Here is a 19,286-nt window from a genome sequence, read left to right as displayed (position 1 = left end):
TGTTTTTAGGTAACTATACAAACAAAATTTCGCTTTAATCCCACTATCTATCTCCGAGATCTGACGTTTTTGAAAATAACAGCTAGGGGGAGGCTACGCCCACCCTTCAGATATCGAAAAACGATGTGTCCTATTTTAACCATGGACCCATTATACATCGTGAAAATTTCAAGAAAATCGGTTCTTCCATTTTTGAGCCTATACGAAATAAACCAACAAACAAACACAAACGGTTTTTTTATATAAGAGTTGGTATTCTATTCTGCTTTCGGAATAGCCGCTAAAATTTTTAATTGTTTCGCGAGTGAAATTTGACAGCAGTTAAGTGTTTTTGTTTCAATATGAAAACACATTTCTTTATCTGCACTTATTGTTTTCTCTATTTTATGTAGCTTTTCTCAAATAAATAAAGAAAAAAGAACCACTGAAACCAATAAAACAAATAAAAATTATGCCGGCAATAGTTTCAAGTTTCACTAAAAGCAGAGTACTACTTTTCTGCCTATTTTTAGCCAACGTTTCCCCGACATTTTTTTTAGTGGAGTTTGACAGCATTCCTCTTGAAGAGCTGAACAGAAACCCCATATAAAAAAGTCAGCGAAAAGCTGGAGAAAAATACGTGAAAAAGTAGTAGCAACGATTGACATTATTCGCTGCCTCATTTTTGTTTTATTGGTTTCAATGGTTCGTTTTTTTATTTATTTGCAAAAAACAAATAATAAAACCATAAAAAACATCTTTTGGTATGAAAATAAAAAAAAAAAAAAAAACATAACTGTCAAATTCCGCTCAAAGCAGAATAGAATCCAAACCTTAAAGGTTGATTTTAAGTTCAATTTTTACGGTGAAACTCCATATAAAAAAATAGTGAACAAATCTGTGAAAACATTTTTCTTTGTGGTACTAAGTTCCACATTGAGTGGAAATTTGATCACAAAAAGCTTGTAATAAACGTTCTTCAATTTTCATTCATCGTGTTTTAAATAAATAACAATAAATTAGTACGAACTAACATATTTTTGTTAGTATATTCCCAGGATCAGGACGCACTTATAAGATGAGGTCATGCGAACAGCTGACTAAAATTTTTTATTTTTCGTTGTGATTGTTTGATCGTTTCGAAAGGCTTGATAACACAGCTGTGATTTTTTCTAAAACCACCGTTTAAAAAAACGGCATTTGCCACTCAAGGTAGTTTCGTTGGGGGAAGATTTTTGTTGTTGTGCTAATGGCACAACCTCTTAATTGTGCAATGGTATATTCCTATTGGTGCCAAAGAAAACTTTTAACAGATGGCCAAGTTTGACGGTATTAAGATATGAGATTTTATTTTGCATTCTCTTTGTTGTTATTTTCTTTCTCGCATATTCTCTGCTCATATATTTACATGCACACAAATTTCTTTGTTATGTTGGCAAAACGTCGATCAGCTTGATAACAAGATGGAGGATTGCACTATATGATTTGTGATCCCACCTTTAATTGTTTCGCCACCATGACTTTTGCTGTGCATTTGAATCTTCTTTAATTTTTTTGGAATATGTACAATTGAAAGATAAATCCAAGATATATTCATTTACAGATAGTGGCAGTTGCTCAAATACAAAATATTGAGTTTACTATCTGTCAAAATCAGTGATTAGTGCAACTCTGAGTATGTTATTAGTTCGCTCCATTTTTCGTTGTTTGTGTGTATGGTTCTTAACTATAATACGCATGCACACAACCAAAATTTGTTGACAGATATTGCGTCTCGCGAGAAAAAATTGTACTCAGCTGTTTATGGTACATTACCTGGTAATTATGTCATGGATAAATCTGCAAAAAATTATAATTGTATGCAGCCGCCGATTTGAATTTTCGAACGGCTCTGCCATCAAGCCGCAGCCGCCGATCAAGATTTTGGTCATGCCGCCGCTGCCAACGAAATCCCTCGGCTTCGTTCTCTGTTTGGGATCCCTAATAAAGAGATACTTTAAAAAAAAGAAAAAAAAAATTGGAAAATAAAAACTCAGGTGTGTCTGTGAGTTGTGGGTGCTTGAAAAACAAACCAAATAAAATTTGCAATTGGCCTCACTAAGCTAGAGATGGCGTTAGATCCCCTGTATTAACATGGTTGTGTATATTTGGGCTGTTGTGGGAAGTTGTTTTGTTTCTTCTGGGTCACATCTAATCAAGATCAGATGGCTGTCTTGAGAAAGTAAAGTGACGTATTGCAAAAGGTGCACTAATATGCGAAGATATGACTCAATGATAAACTCTACCTCACACCATGCTTGGTTTTGGTTACGACTAGTTTTTTTTTCTGCAATATGGACAGTAGAGGTCATTCGACTCAGGAATATGTTGTTTCCGTGAGCAAATTATAATGGATCTCTAATAGCCGAGCAAACGAATTCATGACATTTTTATGTTGCTGACGCATTTTGATATGTATATGTAAACTGTTATTGTTTTTGTAGCCACATTCGCATGTGAAGTGGCAATCTTCGACTCTCCACTCTATAGCTCTGATGGTCCGCGACTGCAGTTGCAGCAACTACATACGGACATTCCTGTCTATCCGCAACCTGTAGACGCGCCAGTTTCTCCCAGCTAAGCTTCTCGTGATAACGAAGAACACACATAGATTGAAGCTCAAAGTTGCAGCCTGTTTGATGCTCATAGTTATCCCGCGACGAGATATGTATACTAATGTATCTGTGTCCAATTTTAGGCTACCAACAATATATACGAGACCAGGACGTGGTTAGCCTTTGTTCAGTTAAAACAATCTCCCGAGGTCTTCAATAAAAATTTGATTTTCCAAAAATGGTCAACGTCCCTCCACTTTTATGTAGTACTCCTCCACCCATAGATGATATCGATGAAGATGACTATGTCGATGTTTTACCGCCTACAATGGGAGGAATCGAAGATGAAGAGTTCTGTGATTTCTCAGTTGAAGACGCTAAAAGTGACGGTAAGTTGAATGTATATATTTTGTATTTAGAACTTTCTAAAACGTGTCGTTGTATCGTTTAGAGTCACTGCCTTCGCCGCGACCATCACCAGATCTACCACAAATTGGATTGGTTTCTGATGAAATTTATATAAACCATTTAGAAATATTGCCACCAACGGGTGCAAAAATTAAAAAAGAGGATAAAGACACTCCTATAGTAGAGACATATAACTATAGTATTAATCATCAAGCCAAAGAATCTGCTAGAGCAAAAATTGAAAAAGATTCTTTTGATACAACTGCAGAAACCCATAAGGACGTTTCATGCTCAGACAATAAAACTGATGGAGATGGCGTACTAGGAGAAACTGACGCAAGAGCCAAGCATATTTCTGGAGTCCTTCTTAATTTAGATGCTAATAATGAAAGCAGTTATTTGGCAAACAAAATATCAATTGAGGATGTCGAAGATGATTTGAGCGAAAATGAACTATATTCGCCAAAAATTCCGAAAAATTTTACTGAAATTTATGCAACCAATAGCAATGATTATTTTAAAATTTATGACATTCGATCAGAAAAAGAAAACCATGAAAACTTAAGTACCATTGTGGGAAATCAACATGTTACCGATTTGTCCCGGAAATCGTCTTTGCAGGACATCAATACTTTACCACCATCAAACGAAGCAGTAACCTATAACACAGATGATGACTTTGGAGACTTTGCTGATTATCAAGATTTTAACACGAGCGTACAATCCTCTGTACCGAAAACAATAGAAGCTGCTAACGATCCTCGCGATGGGATATGCAGTGGAGAATTAGCAAGCAATACGGATGAAATTGAAGTTTTTACGCAAACTTCAAAAGATGTTATAAAGAGTGACAAAGTGGGTGTTCTTGAATCGGCCATGGATACACCATCAGTCGATGAAACGACTGGTTCAAATGATGATGAAGATTTCGATGAATTTGCTTCCCACGAAATGACACTCGGCAGCGTACCTAACGTTAGCATTCCAAAAAATTTAAATTTTGAAAGTGAGAGTCAAATGTCAAATAGTCCAAACACTGATTTAATATGCGAAGAATCTGAAAATGATTTTGCAGATTTTCAAGAGATCCAAATTCCCGCCACAGAAGAACTGACAAATGAACATTTCAATAACCGGACATGTGAACTACCTAATCCGGAAGATTTAACGAAAGTGGATGTTGTAGATGCATTCAGTGATTACGACGATGACGATTTTGGTGATTTTAATACGGCTCAACCAACAAACGAAACGGTTTCCACAATAACCACTAGTCAGTCCTCGAGCACTATCGCCCACGCTCCATTACCTTTGTCAGTGTCTAAGAACCTCAATGAGCGCATTTCCAACATTGTACAGATGATGTTCACATCCGTGCACGAGCCCAATCCTCTCTCTAAGGAGATTGATGCAAAATTCAAAACACAAAAAATCCAGGACATACCTTTCACACCGATAGATGCAGCAAAAGCTCTAGAATACCAATGGTTGAGCTCGGAAACTCGGCACTCTTTCATAAAATCATTGGGCATTGACTCTAGAAATATTGTAAGTTTGCTTTCCAACATTTTTTGTTATAGAAATTTGCTTAAGCTTTATCGCTCTTTTCAATCAGCTATATGGGGAAAACTGGAACCCCGCATTACCAAGATTTGCCGCAAACTTAAGTTTTAATCCTTTAAAACCTATGAAACCTATAGTATCCAATAGTGGATCCGACTGCTTTTCTCCACCTCTAGAGCCAGTTCCTGTACCTTCTAGCGATTGTAACAAACCTAATGTCAATAATTTAGCTATAAACAAAAAGGATGATGTCGAATTAGATTGGCACATCTCGACGGGGGAGCAGATCACTGATGGTATATTTATTTTAAGAAAAATAAATTAAATTGTCTTGCGATTTCTAACAAAATATTTTTATCTAGCTTCCAATGACAAAAATGCTACAATAACAGCTGAGATTCCCATTACGTCTAAAACCGAGGTGGTGTCCCCTATTCCTTACACAGCTGATGAGCCACCCGATCCATTGACGATGTTTGAGAATGCAGTGGACAACGACGACAATAAACTCTCAACAACTCCGCCAATTAGTGAAATGCAGTCCGTGGACACATTTTCCTTACCTTCTTCAACAGGTCTAGATGTGGAATGTAATTTTAGAACATTAGAAATTAACCAAGCAAATGGTAAAGCCAAGGATTCACTTGAAATTGTTGTGGCCTCAACTACATTTTCGGGATCATTCAAAGAAACGCATATATACACACCTCCGAAAACTGTTGAAAATTCAATATCAACACCATCAACTTCGACAGCATCACCTGCCAAATCGACCAATATCGATTTTGATTATGAAAGGGCGGCCATGGGTGTTATAATAGATGAAACGGTGGTTAAAAAAGAATACCGGGATATTGAGTATAACTCTCCCTTTACCATCGACTCACTTACACGATCACCACAAAAGATAGAGGCGGAAAATGCACCCATTTCAACAATCCAGCAACCAAAGAAAAATATCGACAACGAAGTGGTTGACGATGAAGAATCGAATGACGAATTTTCAGACTTTCAATCAGTGCCAACCACTATTTCCACCAAACCCTTACCTACGCCAACAGACCTGAGTCCTCCTGCAAACGTCAGTACTTCGGAGAGTTCAAAAGTTAGCATTTCAACATACGGCATGATTTTGAGTCCAGCAATTTTAATACCTCAAGCCATATCAATGGAATCCAACCGGCCAAAAATTGAATGGGGTGAAGCCGCAGCCTCAATAAATCCGGAGGAATTGGCACGTATTGAAGAACTTTTTCCCGAACCCTCTAAAAGCACCAAGTCCAATACAAACAATTCATCACAAAAATCTACTCCTACCCACCAAGCCGCTCCCACAATAAGCGCCGCCGTTGCCAACAAAGAATTGGAAAGTGGTAACGATGATGATGACTGGTCCGATTTCGTGTCGGTTCCAGTGGTTACGTCTTTGGCAAATAACAATAGGCCTATTTCGGTTAACAACAATGCAGCCGCAAAAAGCGGAGCGAATTCTCCTTTCAAACAAAAATCTCCCATAAACTCCTCCAAAGTTCCAAATTGCAACTCGAATAACGACGATGAATGGTCAGATTTTGTATCCAGCGCGCCCCCGAAGGAATCCCAGCAGGCGGCGGCACCAACGCAGAGAGTCCCCCAATTTAATAGCGGTGCTTGGCAAAATGCCAATTTTTACAACAACCCATTGAGTTTGTATCACAAAGGCCACTTGAATATGCACCCATCAGCTGCAAGTCAACAGCAATCGTCCAAGAATTTTCTAAACAATAATAACAACAACTTTCACCAGTACAATCATCAATTCCCAGCCGCCACCAATCAGCAGCAGATACACGTTATGCAGAATTTTTCGACAGCACCAGTACCTACGCCAGAACGGCTTGCAGCTGCTGCAAAAACTCAATTTCAAGTGGGATCGGCCAAAGTGGCGCCTAGCATAGCGTTGATACCCGATTTGGGTTTCGTTGCACCGGCCATACCGACACACACCTCATTTATCAACTCTCTGCCAAAACCTTCCATAAATACAAAAAAATGACGTTTGCTCAAAAGCCAGAATCACAATTGCAATGGCCACCAACAGCAAAATCTGGTAAACTCGACCATTCAACATTCCTCCCAACGTATTCAAAAAATTATGACTACGACGACGGCCATGTCAAAAAACTCTACTTACCGTTCCAATGCATGTGCTACAAGTTACAGTGATGATATTTTAATATAGAACCATTTTATTATATTTTTTAGTCTCCCCAAGTTGTATGTAAATGTGTGTAGTTTAGCATAACAGCTGCATCGATTGTTGTTGGAAGAAAACATCTTCGAATTTTAGTCATCGTACGAGAATGTATTGAATTCAGGTCTGGTCGAAAATGCCCAAAAAAGAAATTGTAGAAAAGCAACAACAACAGCGACTTTAATCCCGGTTTTTACACACATCACAGTGTGCAGCAAAATGAAATAGGGATGACTTCCAATTGGAAGGAAAAACGCTAAGTAGTGGGATTCCCGCTTTTTTTTAATAGCTTCTTTAGATGGCTCATAAAACTATATAAAATTTTTATTTCTCCCCCAACTTTTCATCTATACTTTGAAAAGGCTGTATAAGCTTTTCCAACCACGTTACCACATTGACAACGACCCATTTTTAGCGCAATTTATTATGAGCTTGGTTATAAAAAGTGTGTACATGTATCACAGCATAGAATTTATTACAATGAAACTTTGAAAGATAAATGTTGTAAATGTTAACACCGGTACTCAAAAAACTTAATGTAGATTTGAAATAGGCGTATTTGACAGATTTCCTTCATAGAACTGCCAGATAAACCTATCTTAAGGTTTCATAAAGTTTTGTGAATACGGTCGTAAATGTTTGTTTTTTCAAACTTCAAAGGCATACGGATCATTAAGAATAGTTGAAAGATTATTTTGCCAGTTTCAGAAACATTTCCCATTGAATTTTCCAGATGGCTGTCCATACTATAACAGCCTTGTTCGCAAAATAATAAAATAGCTCGATAAACCGAAAATAGGAAAAATTTTCATTTTCGTAAACACATAATAGCCAATTTTTTTCACTTCATTTTTCAGTTCTGTGAACATAAACGTGTACGAATGAAAGCGAAACAAATAAAATCACGCTAAGTTCGCCCATGCCGAAATATGATATTTCACCACCATAATCTTTTTCTATTAATGGACCTATCTAAGCGTGAATATTAAATATCATGAGTGTACTATACGTTCAAAATTTCCGCCGAACTCGACAAAAATTTAAGAAATATATATCGCGTCTATATTTCATTTTTAGATCTACTTGGACGCCATTTCAACTAAATTTGCCCTTAATCTCCAAACCGCTTTTTTGGGGGCATATTTGTATGGAGCATGATGTGGTTGTGTGACAGCATAAGTGTAATTTAAAATCAACGGTAGAGTTGCTCTCACTTTGTCTCGTGATGCAAACAAATTAAAATAATGTCGACACCTCTCGAGCAGGAAGATTACACAGGTTCAGAGAGCGTGTTGTATTATTTGAAAAAAAAAATCGTACAATAACTTAATAATAAGATGGTGCAGTGTCAACGCAAGAACGTCGCGGGTGAACATTTTTAAGGACAGTAAGTTGTTCAATAGGGAAAGAACAACCAAGATGGTGAAGTCACGCACTGCTTTGGAGTTCTCGCCTTTCCTGAACATGACAAAATCCGCAAAATCCAATTTGGTACCTGGCTATAGCGGAGTTAAGGGGAGTGAAAGGATAGACGTCTTAACTGTAAGACTCAGAGAACTGCTATCATTTGTAAATATGAAGCCTTTCAAGGCAGTCCAAGTTAAGAGAATTGGGCGGCGTATAGTGGAACACATTGAAGGCATAAATAAGACTACGATTAGTTAATTCCTTGTTTAGATTGATTTTTCATAATGTAGAGCGAACAGCAAGCCGATGACTGGCTAAGATATATGTCCATAGTGGCATAAGACGGGCTAAAATCTGCACGCTTTTACAAAAATCTTAAAACTAGCACCAATAATTTGAAAGAAAAATAATTTCTTTTTTTCTCACTGTCAAATAACTAAAATTACCAAATTCTAGAAACTTTCAATAGTTATTTGCCTGTTATTGCGTGTTTGTGAATATGCAATTTTAAAATCAGTTTATAAAGCGAAAAGTGTGTTATACATACTTAAAAGAAATTTTAAGCCCATGAAAAAAATTTTTTGCGAATAACTTACATATTAAAAATAGCTGAAACAATTGTTTTTTGACTCAGAGTCCTAAAGATTGTAAGCCTACCGACGGAGTTCCCGAATTCCAACTATGGATATGGCCTGTCGCTTTAAAAGTAAAAAGTGCTCTAAGTTGGTCTTATCAACATCCATTGGAGCTAAATATTCATAAAATGGCAACTAACTCTTTTCGGCAAATTAAAGTTTGTGGCATGTAACAACATTTGTCGATCATTCTCACAGGCTCACAGTGTGGCACTGTTCAATCTGTGTTTGGCTGGAACGACCATGATATCCATGACTTATCATTGGCCAGTGCAGCGAGAAAGGTATCGTTGATTTGAATTTAATTTGTATTCTTACAAATATCGGTTCTGTTTGTCACTGTTCAAAGAAATTTGTTATTATCACGTCAACAAAGTCCCAACATTAATTTCTTGTGTTGCAAAACTTGTTCTTCTATTCTTCGAATTCTTATGATGACAATTTTTTGAAATGTCAACACTTTGTTCGCATGCCAATGACAAGTTCTTTCAAGGTGTGAGAGGGAATGTCTACGTGGAATGATATGAGAATTTGTTCCGTGCATATTGGACAAAAGTTGATATGTATTGCAATTGTACTTAATTTAAAGCCAGCAAGCTGTTTTTTCTTTTTTTTTTTTTAATTATTTTTGCGTCTTGTTATGATATGTTTAACATAATAGTATTGTAAATAGATAACAATGCAACTGTTCTTACCTTGTTTTGAAATTTTAAATAGTTTGTATGTGTATGTGTAACGTATAACCAGGCAAGTGAAACCCCTAATACGAATATTACTACTATATAGAGCATACAAGCATTCATTAATATAAAATGTATTGTTATAACAAATTCAAAATAAATTGTCATGTTTTATTTATTGTTCAGTCCTGCTTAGAGTCTACAAAATCTAATATCAAGACCGAATACATAAAACGATTTACAGAAATTGATGTGTGCTGTGTCCGGATCCTAAAATGGTATATTCCGATTTACTGGGGAAGGGTTCTACAGCTGAATATACAACATTATTGCGGATCAATGTACTGTCGTATTCTAAATCTATTTTGTAGGGATTAACGTAATTGTCTCGAACTTCTGTGGTCATTCCAGAGTTTGGCACTGCATTGACCTGACTCGGGAATTCGGAACGCCTTTTGACGCAATCGTTCGAAGGCAGCTCATCACACTGCTGCGAATCTTGTTCGGGGTAGACCTTTTTATTTTGATTGCCCAATTTTTTCCAATTCCAGAATGTAATATTGTCGTTAGCAGCTATGCCACTCATAACATCCTCAGGCGTTCGATGGCAATAGTCCAAACGAGAAGTCGTTGCTGCTGAATCCAAATATTTAGCATAACCTGGCTTGGCACGATCAATGGCGACTGCGCTAGCAGCAACTGGTGTAGGTAAGTGCAGCGAAATGATGGGTTCTCTTTCTGGTTCCGGATGCCAAAGATAATCTGAATGGGATACACTTGCGGCAGGCATCATGGGACGATTTAAAAATTTCATTTGGCATTCGTAAAAGGGTTTAATGTGGTTAATTGTATCCAAAGATGGGCTGCTTACTTCATAAGGATCTCCATACTGGCAAAGAAAAGCAAACACACTTGCATAGTATAGTTTTTATTTGAATTATTTAGGAACGTTTCTTACCTTCCATTCGTAATTCTCCATGTATTCACTTATTTTGTTTAGCGTTGGATCTTCCCCATATGGCCGAGATTCTTCAAATCTTGGATGGATTGTATTTTCTAACACAGCATCGTTCATATATCGGGTAGCCAAATATGTCGAAGTTCTCATATCCCGTTGATTGTTCAGTGGTTTTTGATAATCTATAAAACCTAATTCACTTAGTTGGTGTGACTTCTCCATTGCTGCAATTTGCTTTTGAAAGTCTTAGCTCGACTGTATGAAAACAAGAAAAAATATATTTTAAACAAAAATGTTTTCCTTGTTAGGGGGTTGTCATGGTGAAAATGTCTACCAGCAAAGAATTTGTTGTTCAGAGGAAGAGCTATTTTTGTCCTGCTGAAAATAAAATCAACTTGATATTCCCGTGATGACTAATAGCGGAATGAAAACTTAAAAAAGTGTGGCCATAACACAAACTCAAAGGACTCTTTTATTATCGTCTTTATTTCCAAATATATTAAGCACATCTTAGCGCAGAGGTTAGCATGTCCGCCTATGACGCTGAACCCCTGGGGAGACTATCGGAAGAATATTTTCAGCGGTGGTTTCCCCTCCTAATGCTGGCAACATTTGTGAGGTACTATGCTATGTAAAAACTTCTCTCCAAAGAGGTGTCGAACTGCGGCACACCGTTCGTAAAAATGTTGTAAAAATGAGGCTCCTTATCATTGAGCTTAATCTTAAATCGAACTGCACTCATTGATGTGTGACAAGTTTTTCCATGTTCCTTAGTAGAATGTTCATTAGCAAAACTTGGAAATTTGCAGTTGAATTTCTTTTCCATTTCGTCTATATTTTATCCTATATTTATATTTTATCATCCACCATTCACCCTGATCGAAAAACGTCGGGCCAAGTAACCCCACCACAAAAACCCAGCAAACTGACATAGACACGATTAAGAAACTTATGTTTATTAAAGACGCAACAACAGTTGTGCCAAGGCATTCAAGGCATCCAATGCCGAAAGGGACGAGCATCCACCTGATTTGGGAAGTAAAGGCTGTCCTTTTTAAGGTTTAGCACCCTTATACATAGTAACCTGATCTGATCGAAAAATGTCGGTCAAAGTAACTGGGACCTGACGCGATTAAGACACTATGTGTATTAGATGAAAGATATTCCATGTTCCGCCACATCAAAAAAAAAAAAAAACCAAATGGACATGTATGTAGGTCGAAAAGCGACTATATAGGACTGAGAGAAATGCTCTTTGGGAGTAGAGTACAAATTTGAGGCCAACTGAATACGGGCTGACTTACCCATTGACTGTTGCTCACCCATTACAAAATGCGATTCAATGTAAGGTGTTTTAATGCAAATTGAGAAATTTGTGGTAAAATAGGCTCAGGAATAACCTGTAAATCATTACAAATGTGTCAGATTGGATACTTCTAAATAATGTATTTAAAAGAAGATAAAAATGTTTACTTAAATAATTGAAACAAATGTGTATTCGCGAGGACGTATGATCCCTAAAGTCACGGATAATTTTTTGAAATGCATACTCTTCGGTGCAGCGAGGCAAAAGTATGAAGCAATGTTCAAAACTGCAATTTTTCCCATGAACAGTGGACGGCATCCTAATTTTAATGAGCGGAATATAGGTTTTATTGCGTTGGTACGGGGCAGAACGTAGCTGCTGGGATCTATAGGGCCCGAGTAACTCCCCTGTTTTTCCTATTTTCGAAAGTGTGTATGCGTACTTATGGTTTCGTAGTTCTTATATGGCTCCCTCAAATAAAATCCTAGCTACGTCCCTGGCACGGAGAGTACGTACGCGCAATACAGCAATAGCTTTGTGGAGAAGTGATACAAGGCCGAAACTAAATGTATTTTATGTTTCACCGGGATTCGCCATGTGGCCCCGCCAATTCCCTGCTATGCCGGAAGATCCATCAAAAAGAAAGAAAAGAATGGTCTTGCACACTTTTCTCTTTGCAAGGCACACTAACAATCATGGAGTATTTCAAGAACTAAACTCTTCGTTTTTAAAACCAACATTGTATGAGACACTTGGGAACTGAGTAACACAGAAACTAAAACAAGTTTATGAGATGATTGAATGCATAAAATTAGCCCTTCAGCAAAAAGAAAGAATGTTTCGGATTTCAGTGAGTGCACGGGAACATATTGCTTCAGATAAAGTAATTTTTCTTGTCGTCTGCTTTCGTAATACGAAATTTGTACGAAGGAAACGTGGTTGATTTAGTAAAAGCAAGGGTAAACACACAGGCACACGCCTAGTTTTTTTTTATATGATAAAAGGGTTTGCAAACGATTGCGAGACGCTTTCACATATAGCGAGTAATTTCTAATAAGTTATTGTGGCGGCGATGAATTCGAGATAAAAATACTCCCAGCACTGAATGGTGGTTGTTTTTCAAAATTATCTACTCAACAGCAACTTGTTGGTTTTACTCTACCTTCAATGTCTCGCTCTTCAGTAGTCTTGACATTTTTTAAGCCACGCTACGATAACGTTATCCATTAGGTGGTTGATGATCTGTGCCTGTTTCGAGTCTAGCGACAGATCTAGAGCACCGGAGTATGGTTAAAAATGGATTTCAAAGACTGCTGCGGTGGTGGTATCAAGCCGAAACATGTTCTCTGCTACTGAGACCTCGACTGGTGGAGGGGTTGCGCCAGGTTCCACTAGCCGACAGATGACTGGTCAGCAGATGCTTTTGGCGAAGGCCCCGCTTCAACTCGTAAGGATAAGGCCGAGCCACGTATTTTTCATCCGATTCACGACTAAATTTGGTGCAATTGTTTGTAAAAGACCCCTCGGTATCCGGACAGAATATTGGTTAAATGGACCATATTTGGATATAGCTGCCATATGGCCCAATCTTCCAAATATGGGTCTTCAACTCATAAAATGTGAACTTTTTTACTAATTTGTAGGATTGAATTGTCGCGGCCTTTACAATTGCTTGGCAAATATGGTTTAGGTACGATAACAGTTAGATAGGAGGCCACCGTAGCGCAGAGGTTAGCATGTTCTCCTATGACGCTGAACGCCTACGTTCAAATCCTGGCGAGATCATCAGAAAAAAATTTCAGCGGTGGTTTTCCCCTCCTAATGCTGGAAACTTCTCTCCAAAAGAGGTGTTTCACAGCGGCACGCCGTTCGGACTCGGCTATAAAAAGGAGGCCCCTTATCATTGAGCTTAAACTTGAATCGGACTGCATTAGTGAAATGTTCATGGGCAAAGTTTGCAATTTTTCAGTTAGATATGGAAGTTATGATGATCTTTCTCAAGATCGAAGTTCTATAGAAGGCATTTAAACCGTTTTTGTTTACTTTATTTGGCTTTAATTAATTTATTTTAAGATATTTATACCTTTTAAATATTAAATTAGTCCAGAATGCATTTTTCAGAGTTTTATATCATCTTCGGAATAAATTGCTGCAATTATTTTGTACTTCATGCTCATATTTTGCTAAATGTAACAGGCGCTACATACTACGAGACACGTTTTTAATAGTTAGTATAAAGTTATTCAAAAAGACACCATAATTGGAGACCTTTATGACACCTTCTTATCTCCCGAAATTTTTAAAAAAGAAATTGGAAGTAGTTGTTTTAAAGAAAACTTTTTGTGTTTTCTTTTTTTGTTACGGGCGTTACATACCTGCACTGACTTGTAACAAAAACTCAATGTCAGGACATTGAAAGGGTTCTACCACTTTTGGGAAACAATCATGTCAATCCGACTTATTATTAAGTGGATGTTCGGCCGGTACTACGTTCACATTCCGTGACATTTTCGCCGATTACTTTTTTAGATTAAAAACTTTAAGCAAAAAAAATTTCATTCTTTCATAACATACATATGGTAAAATTTTAATAAAATTTGTATTTTATCATCGATATCTTGGAGCATCGGAATCTTGGAGCAAGCGGCTCGCCACAACGAGGTATACATACATGTGCAATCCTTACCTTGTTGCAGCAGAGGTTCGCACCTGTTTGAACATGGCGAGGAAAGTACGATCTGACACTGCACGGAAGCTCGAGATTGAAAAGCTGCAAACACAACAGATGGCAGCGGCATACTCCACTCGACTGACCCAACTGCCTGATGAAATCACTTCTTGTTCCGATAATATAATGGCGCAGTGGCAAACCATTGTCCACTCCATGGAAAATGCTGCGAAATCCATACTTGGGTACCGGAAGCCCTCCCATGGTACGACCAAGAGTGTCAAGATGCTACTGAACCCAAGAATGCGGCATATAGAGCAACTCTTACATCTATTTTGCAGAAAGAAAAAGGAAATGGAAAGACGTGGATGTGAGCGAATTGAGATGTACAGGAGTCAGAATGAAGTCCGGAAATTCTAGGAAAGAATTAAACATCAAACCGATGGCTTTGGTGCAGGCACATCCTCCTGCAGAGACAAAGAAAGAAATCTGGTAACTGCCACAGATAGCACGCTGAGGATACCGCAGAACCAATCAATGATGATGGTATAGAATGTTTACCTCCTGGTCAGAATGAGGTCCAAGTTGCAGTGACCCGACTGAAGAACAACAAGGCAGAAGGAGTTGACGGGTTACCCGCTGAACTATTTAAAACCGGAGGCGACGCGCTGATAAGGCGTTTGCATCTGCTTATCCGCGCAATCTGGCTAGAAGAACGCATACCCGATGATTGGAACCTCAGCGTACTATGTCTCGCACACAAGAAAGGAGACAAGACGGAAAGACGTGCCAACTACAGAGGAATAAGTCTCCTCCACATCGTATACAAGATACTCTCGAGCGTACTGTGTGAAAGATTAAAACCCAAAGTCAATGAGATAATGAGATCAACACCTACCATATTTTTGTTGACTACAAAGCCGTCTTCGATACCCCTTTACGTTCAAAGGCAATTCAAGCCATGTCTGAGTTCGGTATCCCTGCAAAATTAACCAGACTCAGCAGAATGACACTTGCTGATACGCGTTCCTCAGTAAGAATAGGAAAGAATTTCTCAGAACCCTTTAATATCAAAGGAGGTTTCAGACAAGGATACAGCCTATCGTGTGATCTCTTTAATATCTTGCTGCAGAAGATTATACGAGATGCAGATGTGAATATATATGGCAGAATAATCACAAGAGAAAACATGCCACTCGCATATGCCGACGACATCGACATCATAGGTCGGTCACCGGAAGTAGCAACTGCAGCCTTTGAAAGAATCGAAAGAGAGTCAGTGAAAATGTGTCTGGCAGTAAATGGAGATAAGACGAAATAGATGGTTTCAACTCCCAAAACGCCTTGTACAACCGAGCAGATAAAGAAAACAGAGAAAGTTGGGAACCACAACTTTGAGATAGTCAGCAACTTTATCTATATCGGCACCGCCGTAACCGAAACGAATGGCACCAGTTTTGATATTAAGCGAAGAATAATACTGGCAAACAGAAAATACTTCAGACTTAGTAAGCAGTTTAGAAACAAGGCCAGCTCTCGACAGACGAAGATTACACTATACAAGACACTGATACTACTCGTGTTGTTATATGGTTAAGTGGCATGGGCACTAGTGAAAGCAGATGAGGCAGTGCTTGGAGTATTTGAGAGAAAGATTATACGTATTAATGTGTTAATGGAGAATATAGGCGGCATATGAACCACGAGCTGTACGACGACGATAGCATAGTTGCACGGATCAAAATACAACGGCTGCGTTGGCTAGATCATGTTGTCAGAATGGATGAAGAAGCTCTAGCAAAGAAGTCTATCGAAGGCAAACACTGTGGTACACGCAAACCGGGAAGAACGATGGAAACAATCACAAGACAGACGGTTATACGCACCGGATTGACCCGTTGTAATCCTCATCGGCAAGGACTGCCGCCTCAGTGTACGTGTTTGTCTTTTTTTCGTCATGGGAGAGGCACATCCCGGAGTGCCTTCTCCTCATGCTTCTGGTCCGCGTCGGGATTGAAAAGAACCCCGGACCCTGGTTCTATTCGGTTTGCCAGAACCGCCTCCATCATCGGTCGGTGTCGGTGGGGTGTAACCGGTGCATGGAGTGGGTACATTTTCGGAGTATAGTCATACAGGTTATGTCGCAAGGTGCTGTGAAAACATAGCCAGCAGTGGGTTACAAGCCAGACAAGTCAGACTATGTGGCCCCCCGACCTCTCCTGTGCGGCAATTTACGCAACGGCAGCATCCCAGCCCAAATATTGCCAGGTCAGTGACGGGAAGTGTATCGTTTTTGTAGTTAAACTGCAAAGGACTCCGTGGCAAGATCGATGAGATTGTGGACTTCATGAATCGCAAGAGCATATTGGTCGCAGCGATCCAGGAGACAAAGCTGACCAACACTTGCAGCTTGCACAGTTGTCACGGTTAGAATGTGCTACGTAAGGATCGCTCAAGATGCAATATAGACCTATCTCGCCAGCGCATGGCGCTAGTGACCCCTACATGGAGTGCATTGGGATAGCAGTCAGGTCCGGTACTGCCGAGATAGAGCTATACAACGTGTACATGCCGCCGGTGGGTTGCTATCTGGCCATAATCGTCTGGTAACGACCAGTGGCATAGCTTTGGCAGAACAGATTGAAGGCTCCACGTTTTGCACGGTGAATGGGGATGTCCCCACTAGGATTAAGAGGAGGTGCAGCAGCTCGCCAGACATCTCCATTGCATCCCCTGACCTCCTGAGTCACGTATCCTGGCAAGCCGTCATCTATTTGGGGTCAGACCACCTCCCCATAATTCTCACCATCGACCGACCAATCGGCTTCATAACCTCTGAGCGCCGGACGTTTATCAATCATTAGATGGCAGATTGGGCTGGCTTCAGAGAGTATACCAATTGCCGCTTCAGTGAACTGCCACCCCCTCTGATGTGCTAGTGGCCGCGAGGAAATTCCGAGACATCATTAACGCAGCAGCCGCTCGCTTTATACCAGCCGGTCGAATACCCCAAGTGCGGCCCAATTTCCCGGCGCAGGCAGTGGTACTCGCAGACGAGCGTGATGGGATTCGTGGCATGGACCCCGCTGGATTCTGGGGTTAATCAGCGAGCTGAATCTGGAAATAAACAGGGTAGTCAACGAACATGAGCGGAATTTGTGGCTGGAACTCTTGGAGCAATGTAACTTAGGCACCGGTGTAGGCAAACTGTGGTCTTCTGTTAAGTCACTCTCGAATCCCGGTAGACGGGATGACAAGACCTCAGTCACTTTTGGCGAAATAACCGTGACTGATCCGAAGAGATGCGCCAGGTTGTTCAACCGTCAATTTATTGTGCATCTCGAGAGAGACAAGGCAAGGAGGAGAGCCATTCGCCGTATTCGTGGTCTCGAGCCGATGAACAGCCATCACAATTTACCGTGGGCGAAGTTACGAATGTCATCCGTGGCGCCAAATCATCTAAGGCGTTGGACCCCGACGGAATCTCTACATTGATGTTGAAGAAAACATAGGCTGGTCAATTCTATTGTATGTATGTTTAAAACAAATCTTTTTGTACATAAACCTTTTTTATGGTAAATGCATTCTGTTACTTTTGAGATCATTTTTGCATACATTGAATTTTTAAACCATTCGTAGAAAAGAAGCAGTCGAATAAAGTGAAGTTCATATCGGAGCTTTTGTACATTAAAACTTTAAATAGTCGCTTTTTTATTTTTTTTTTTTTTTTGCAACAATAGCCTGTAAAAAAGATTACAGGCTTAAAACAATCTGGATACACCTTTGAACACTCTTATAGTTCCCGATGTCTGGAAAATGGGCAGAGTGATCCTGCTACTGATGCCTGGAAAAGACCCGAGTTTGGGGGAGTCGTACGGACCGATCTACCTTCTCTCACCAGTGGCAAAGACGCTTGAGGCATTACTCCTCCCGAGCCTCGTAGGAGAATTTCCATTCGCCGAGCATCAACATAGATTTCGAAGACTGCACAGCACAACAACAGCTTTGCATGCCATCACCGCACACATTTGCCGAGGCTTCAATCAGCCCAGGCCATGTGATAGGACGGTCCTCGTGGCACTGAAATTATCGAAGGCATTCAACACGGCCAGCCATGCCAAATTATTTGAGGACATCGCCAGGCCTGAAACGATGGGTCGCGAATTATTTGTGTAGTCGCCAGTCATTTGTGGAATTTACGGATAAGAAGTCGAAGCACCGAAGAGTGAAATGAGAGTGCCACTCTACCTATCCTCCATTCCACCCCCTCCAGACGGCATAGAGATCACATCATACGCGGACGATTGTACGATCATGGCATCAGGCCCCCCACCCATTGATGACATCTGCGATAGGTTGAACGTTTACCTCATATTTCGCTGCAAGAAATCTGAAGATATCCGCCACCAAATCTTCAGCCAAATTGTTCACTACAAATACGAGTGAGGTGAATACTGAGCTGACTGTGATGGTCGATGGAGAAATTATTCCGACCATCAAGTGTCCAAAATGCTTGGCGTCACATTTGACAGCTCTTACGCATTCTCCCCACATGCCACAGCGATAAAGTCAAAAGTAGAAACAAGGTCCTAAGATACATTTAGTTTAGCATTTTATAAAATATTTCCATAAGTATACATATTTAATAATGGATGAAAAACTACTAAATTGAGACAGCTTATATGAAAGATCAATAATAATACTTATAATTACATGAAAAACAAAAGATGAATGACTACTCGTAAATGAGCGCAGAAGATCGAGGGACGTTCGGCTAGTGGAAGAAATGTTCTGTCATAGCCAATTGAAGTTAGTACCAAAATTAAGGTGTCCAATTTTCGTGGAATTGGCCATA

The 19,286-nt window shown here is 39.5% G+C and overlaps 2 protein-coding genes across 5 annotated transcripts; one reads left to right on the top strand and one right to left on the bottom strand.

Annotated features, from left to right (window-relative positions):
- The first annotated feature begins 1,777 nt into the window (after positions 1–1,777).
- On the top strand, positions 1,778–9,684 carry LOC106083805 (uncharacterized). 4 transcript variants are annotated; one of them, XM_013247056.2, is made up of 6 exons: positions 1,909–2,015; positions 2,717–2,962; positions 3,025–3,987; positions 4,057–4,529; positions 4,597–4,840; positions 4,907–9,684. In XM_013247056.2, the coding sequence occupies exons 2-6, from the start codon at positions 2,812–2,814 to the stop codon at positions 6,577–6,579; spliced, it is 3,504 nt and encodes a 1,167-aa protein (XP_013102510.2). In that variant the 5' UTR covers positions 1,909–2,015; positions 2,717–2,811; the 3' UTR covers positions 6,580–9,684. The 4 variants fall into 4 exon arrangements, with proteins under 4 accessions (XP_059217965.1, XP_013102510.2, XP_013102507.2 ...); XM_059361982.1 differs by lacking the exon at positions 1,909–2,015 and adding an exon at positions 1,778–1,797 and having other exon boundaries at positions 3,025–4,529; XM_013247053.2 differs by having other exon boundaries at positions 3,025–4,529.
- LOC106083806 (uncharacterized) lies at positions 9,657–10,762 on the bottom strand. Its single transcript, XM_013247057.2, has 2 exons — positions 10,458–10,762; positions 9,657–10,388 (listed from the first exon to the last, which is right to left on the bottom strand). The coding sequence occupies exons 1-2, from the start codon at positions 10,677–10,679 to the stop codon at positions 9,738–9,740; spliced, it is 873 nt and encodes a 290-aa protein (XP_013102511.1). The 5' UTR covers positions 10,680–10,762; the 3' UTR covers positions 9,657–9,737.
- Positions 10,763–19,286: the final 8,524 nt, after the last annotated feature.

Source organism: Stomoxys calcitrans, chromosome 2 (genome assembly GCF_963082655.1).
Source record: "Stomoxys calcitrans chromosome 2, idStoCalc2.1, whole genome shotgun sequence".
Classification (NCBI taxonomy): Eukaryota; Metazoa; Arthropoda; class Insecta; order Diptera; family Muscidae; genus Stomoxys; species Stomoxys calcitrans.
This window is presented reverse-complemented; position numbering and strand designations above follow the sequence as displayed.

Bases quoted from the DNA above. Each gene is read 5' to 3' on its own strand.
- LOC106083805 (XM_059361982.1), top strand. From the start codon at position 2,812: ATGGTCAACGTCCCTCCACTTTTATGTAGTACTCCTCCACCCATAGAT. The intron at 2,963-3,024 runs GTAAGTTGAATG...TGTATCGTTTAG, and splicing joins TGAAGACGCTAAAAGTGACG to AGTCACTGCCTTCGCCGCGA. The intron at 4,841-4,906 runs GTATATTTATTT...ATTTTTATCTAG, and splicing joins GGGGGAGCAGATCACTGATG to CTTCCAATGACAAAAATGCT.
- LOC106083806 (XM_013247057.2), bottom strand. From the start codon at position 10,679: ATGGAGAAGTCACACCAACTAAGTGAATTAGGTTTTATAGATTATCAA. The intron at 10,389-10,457 runs GTAAGAAACGTT...TTTCTTTGCCAG, and splicing joins TGGAGAATTACGAATGGAAG to TATGGAGATCCTTATGAAGT.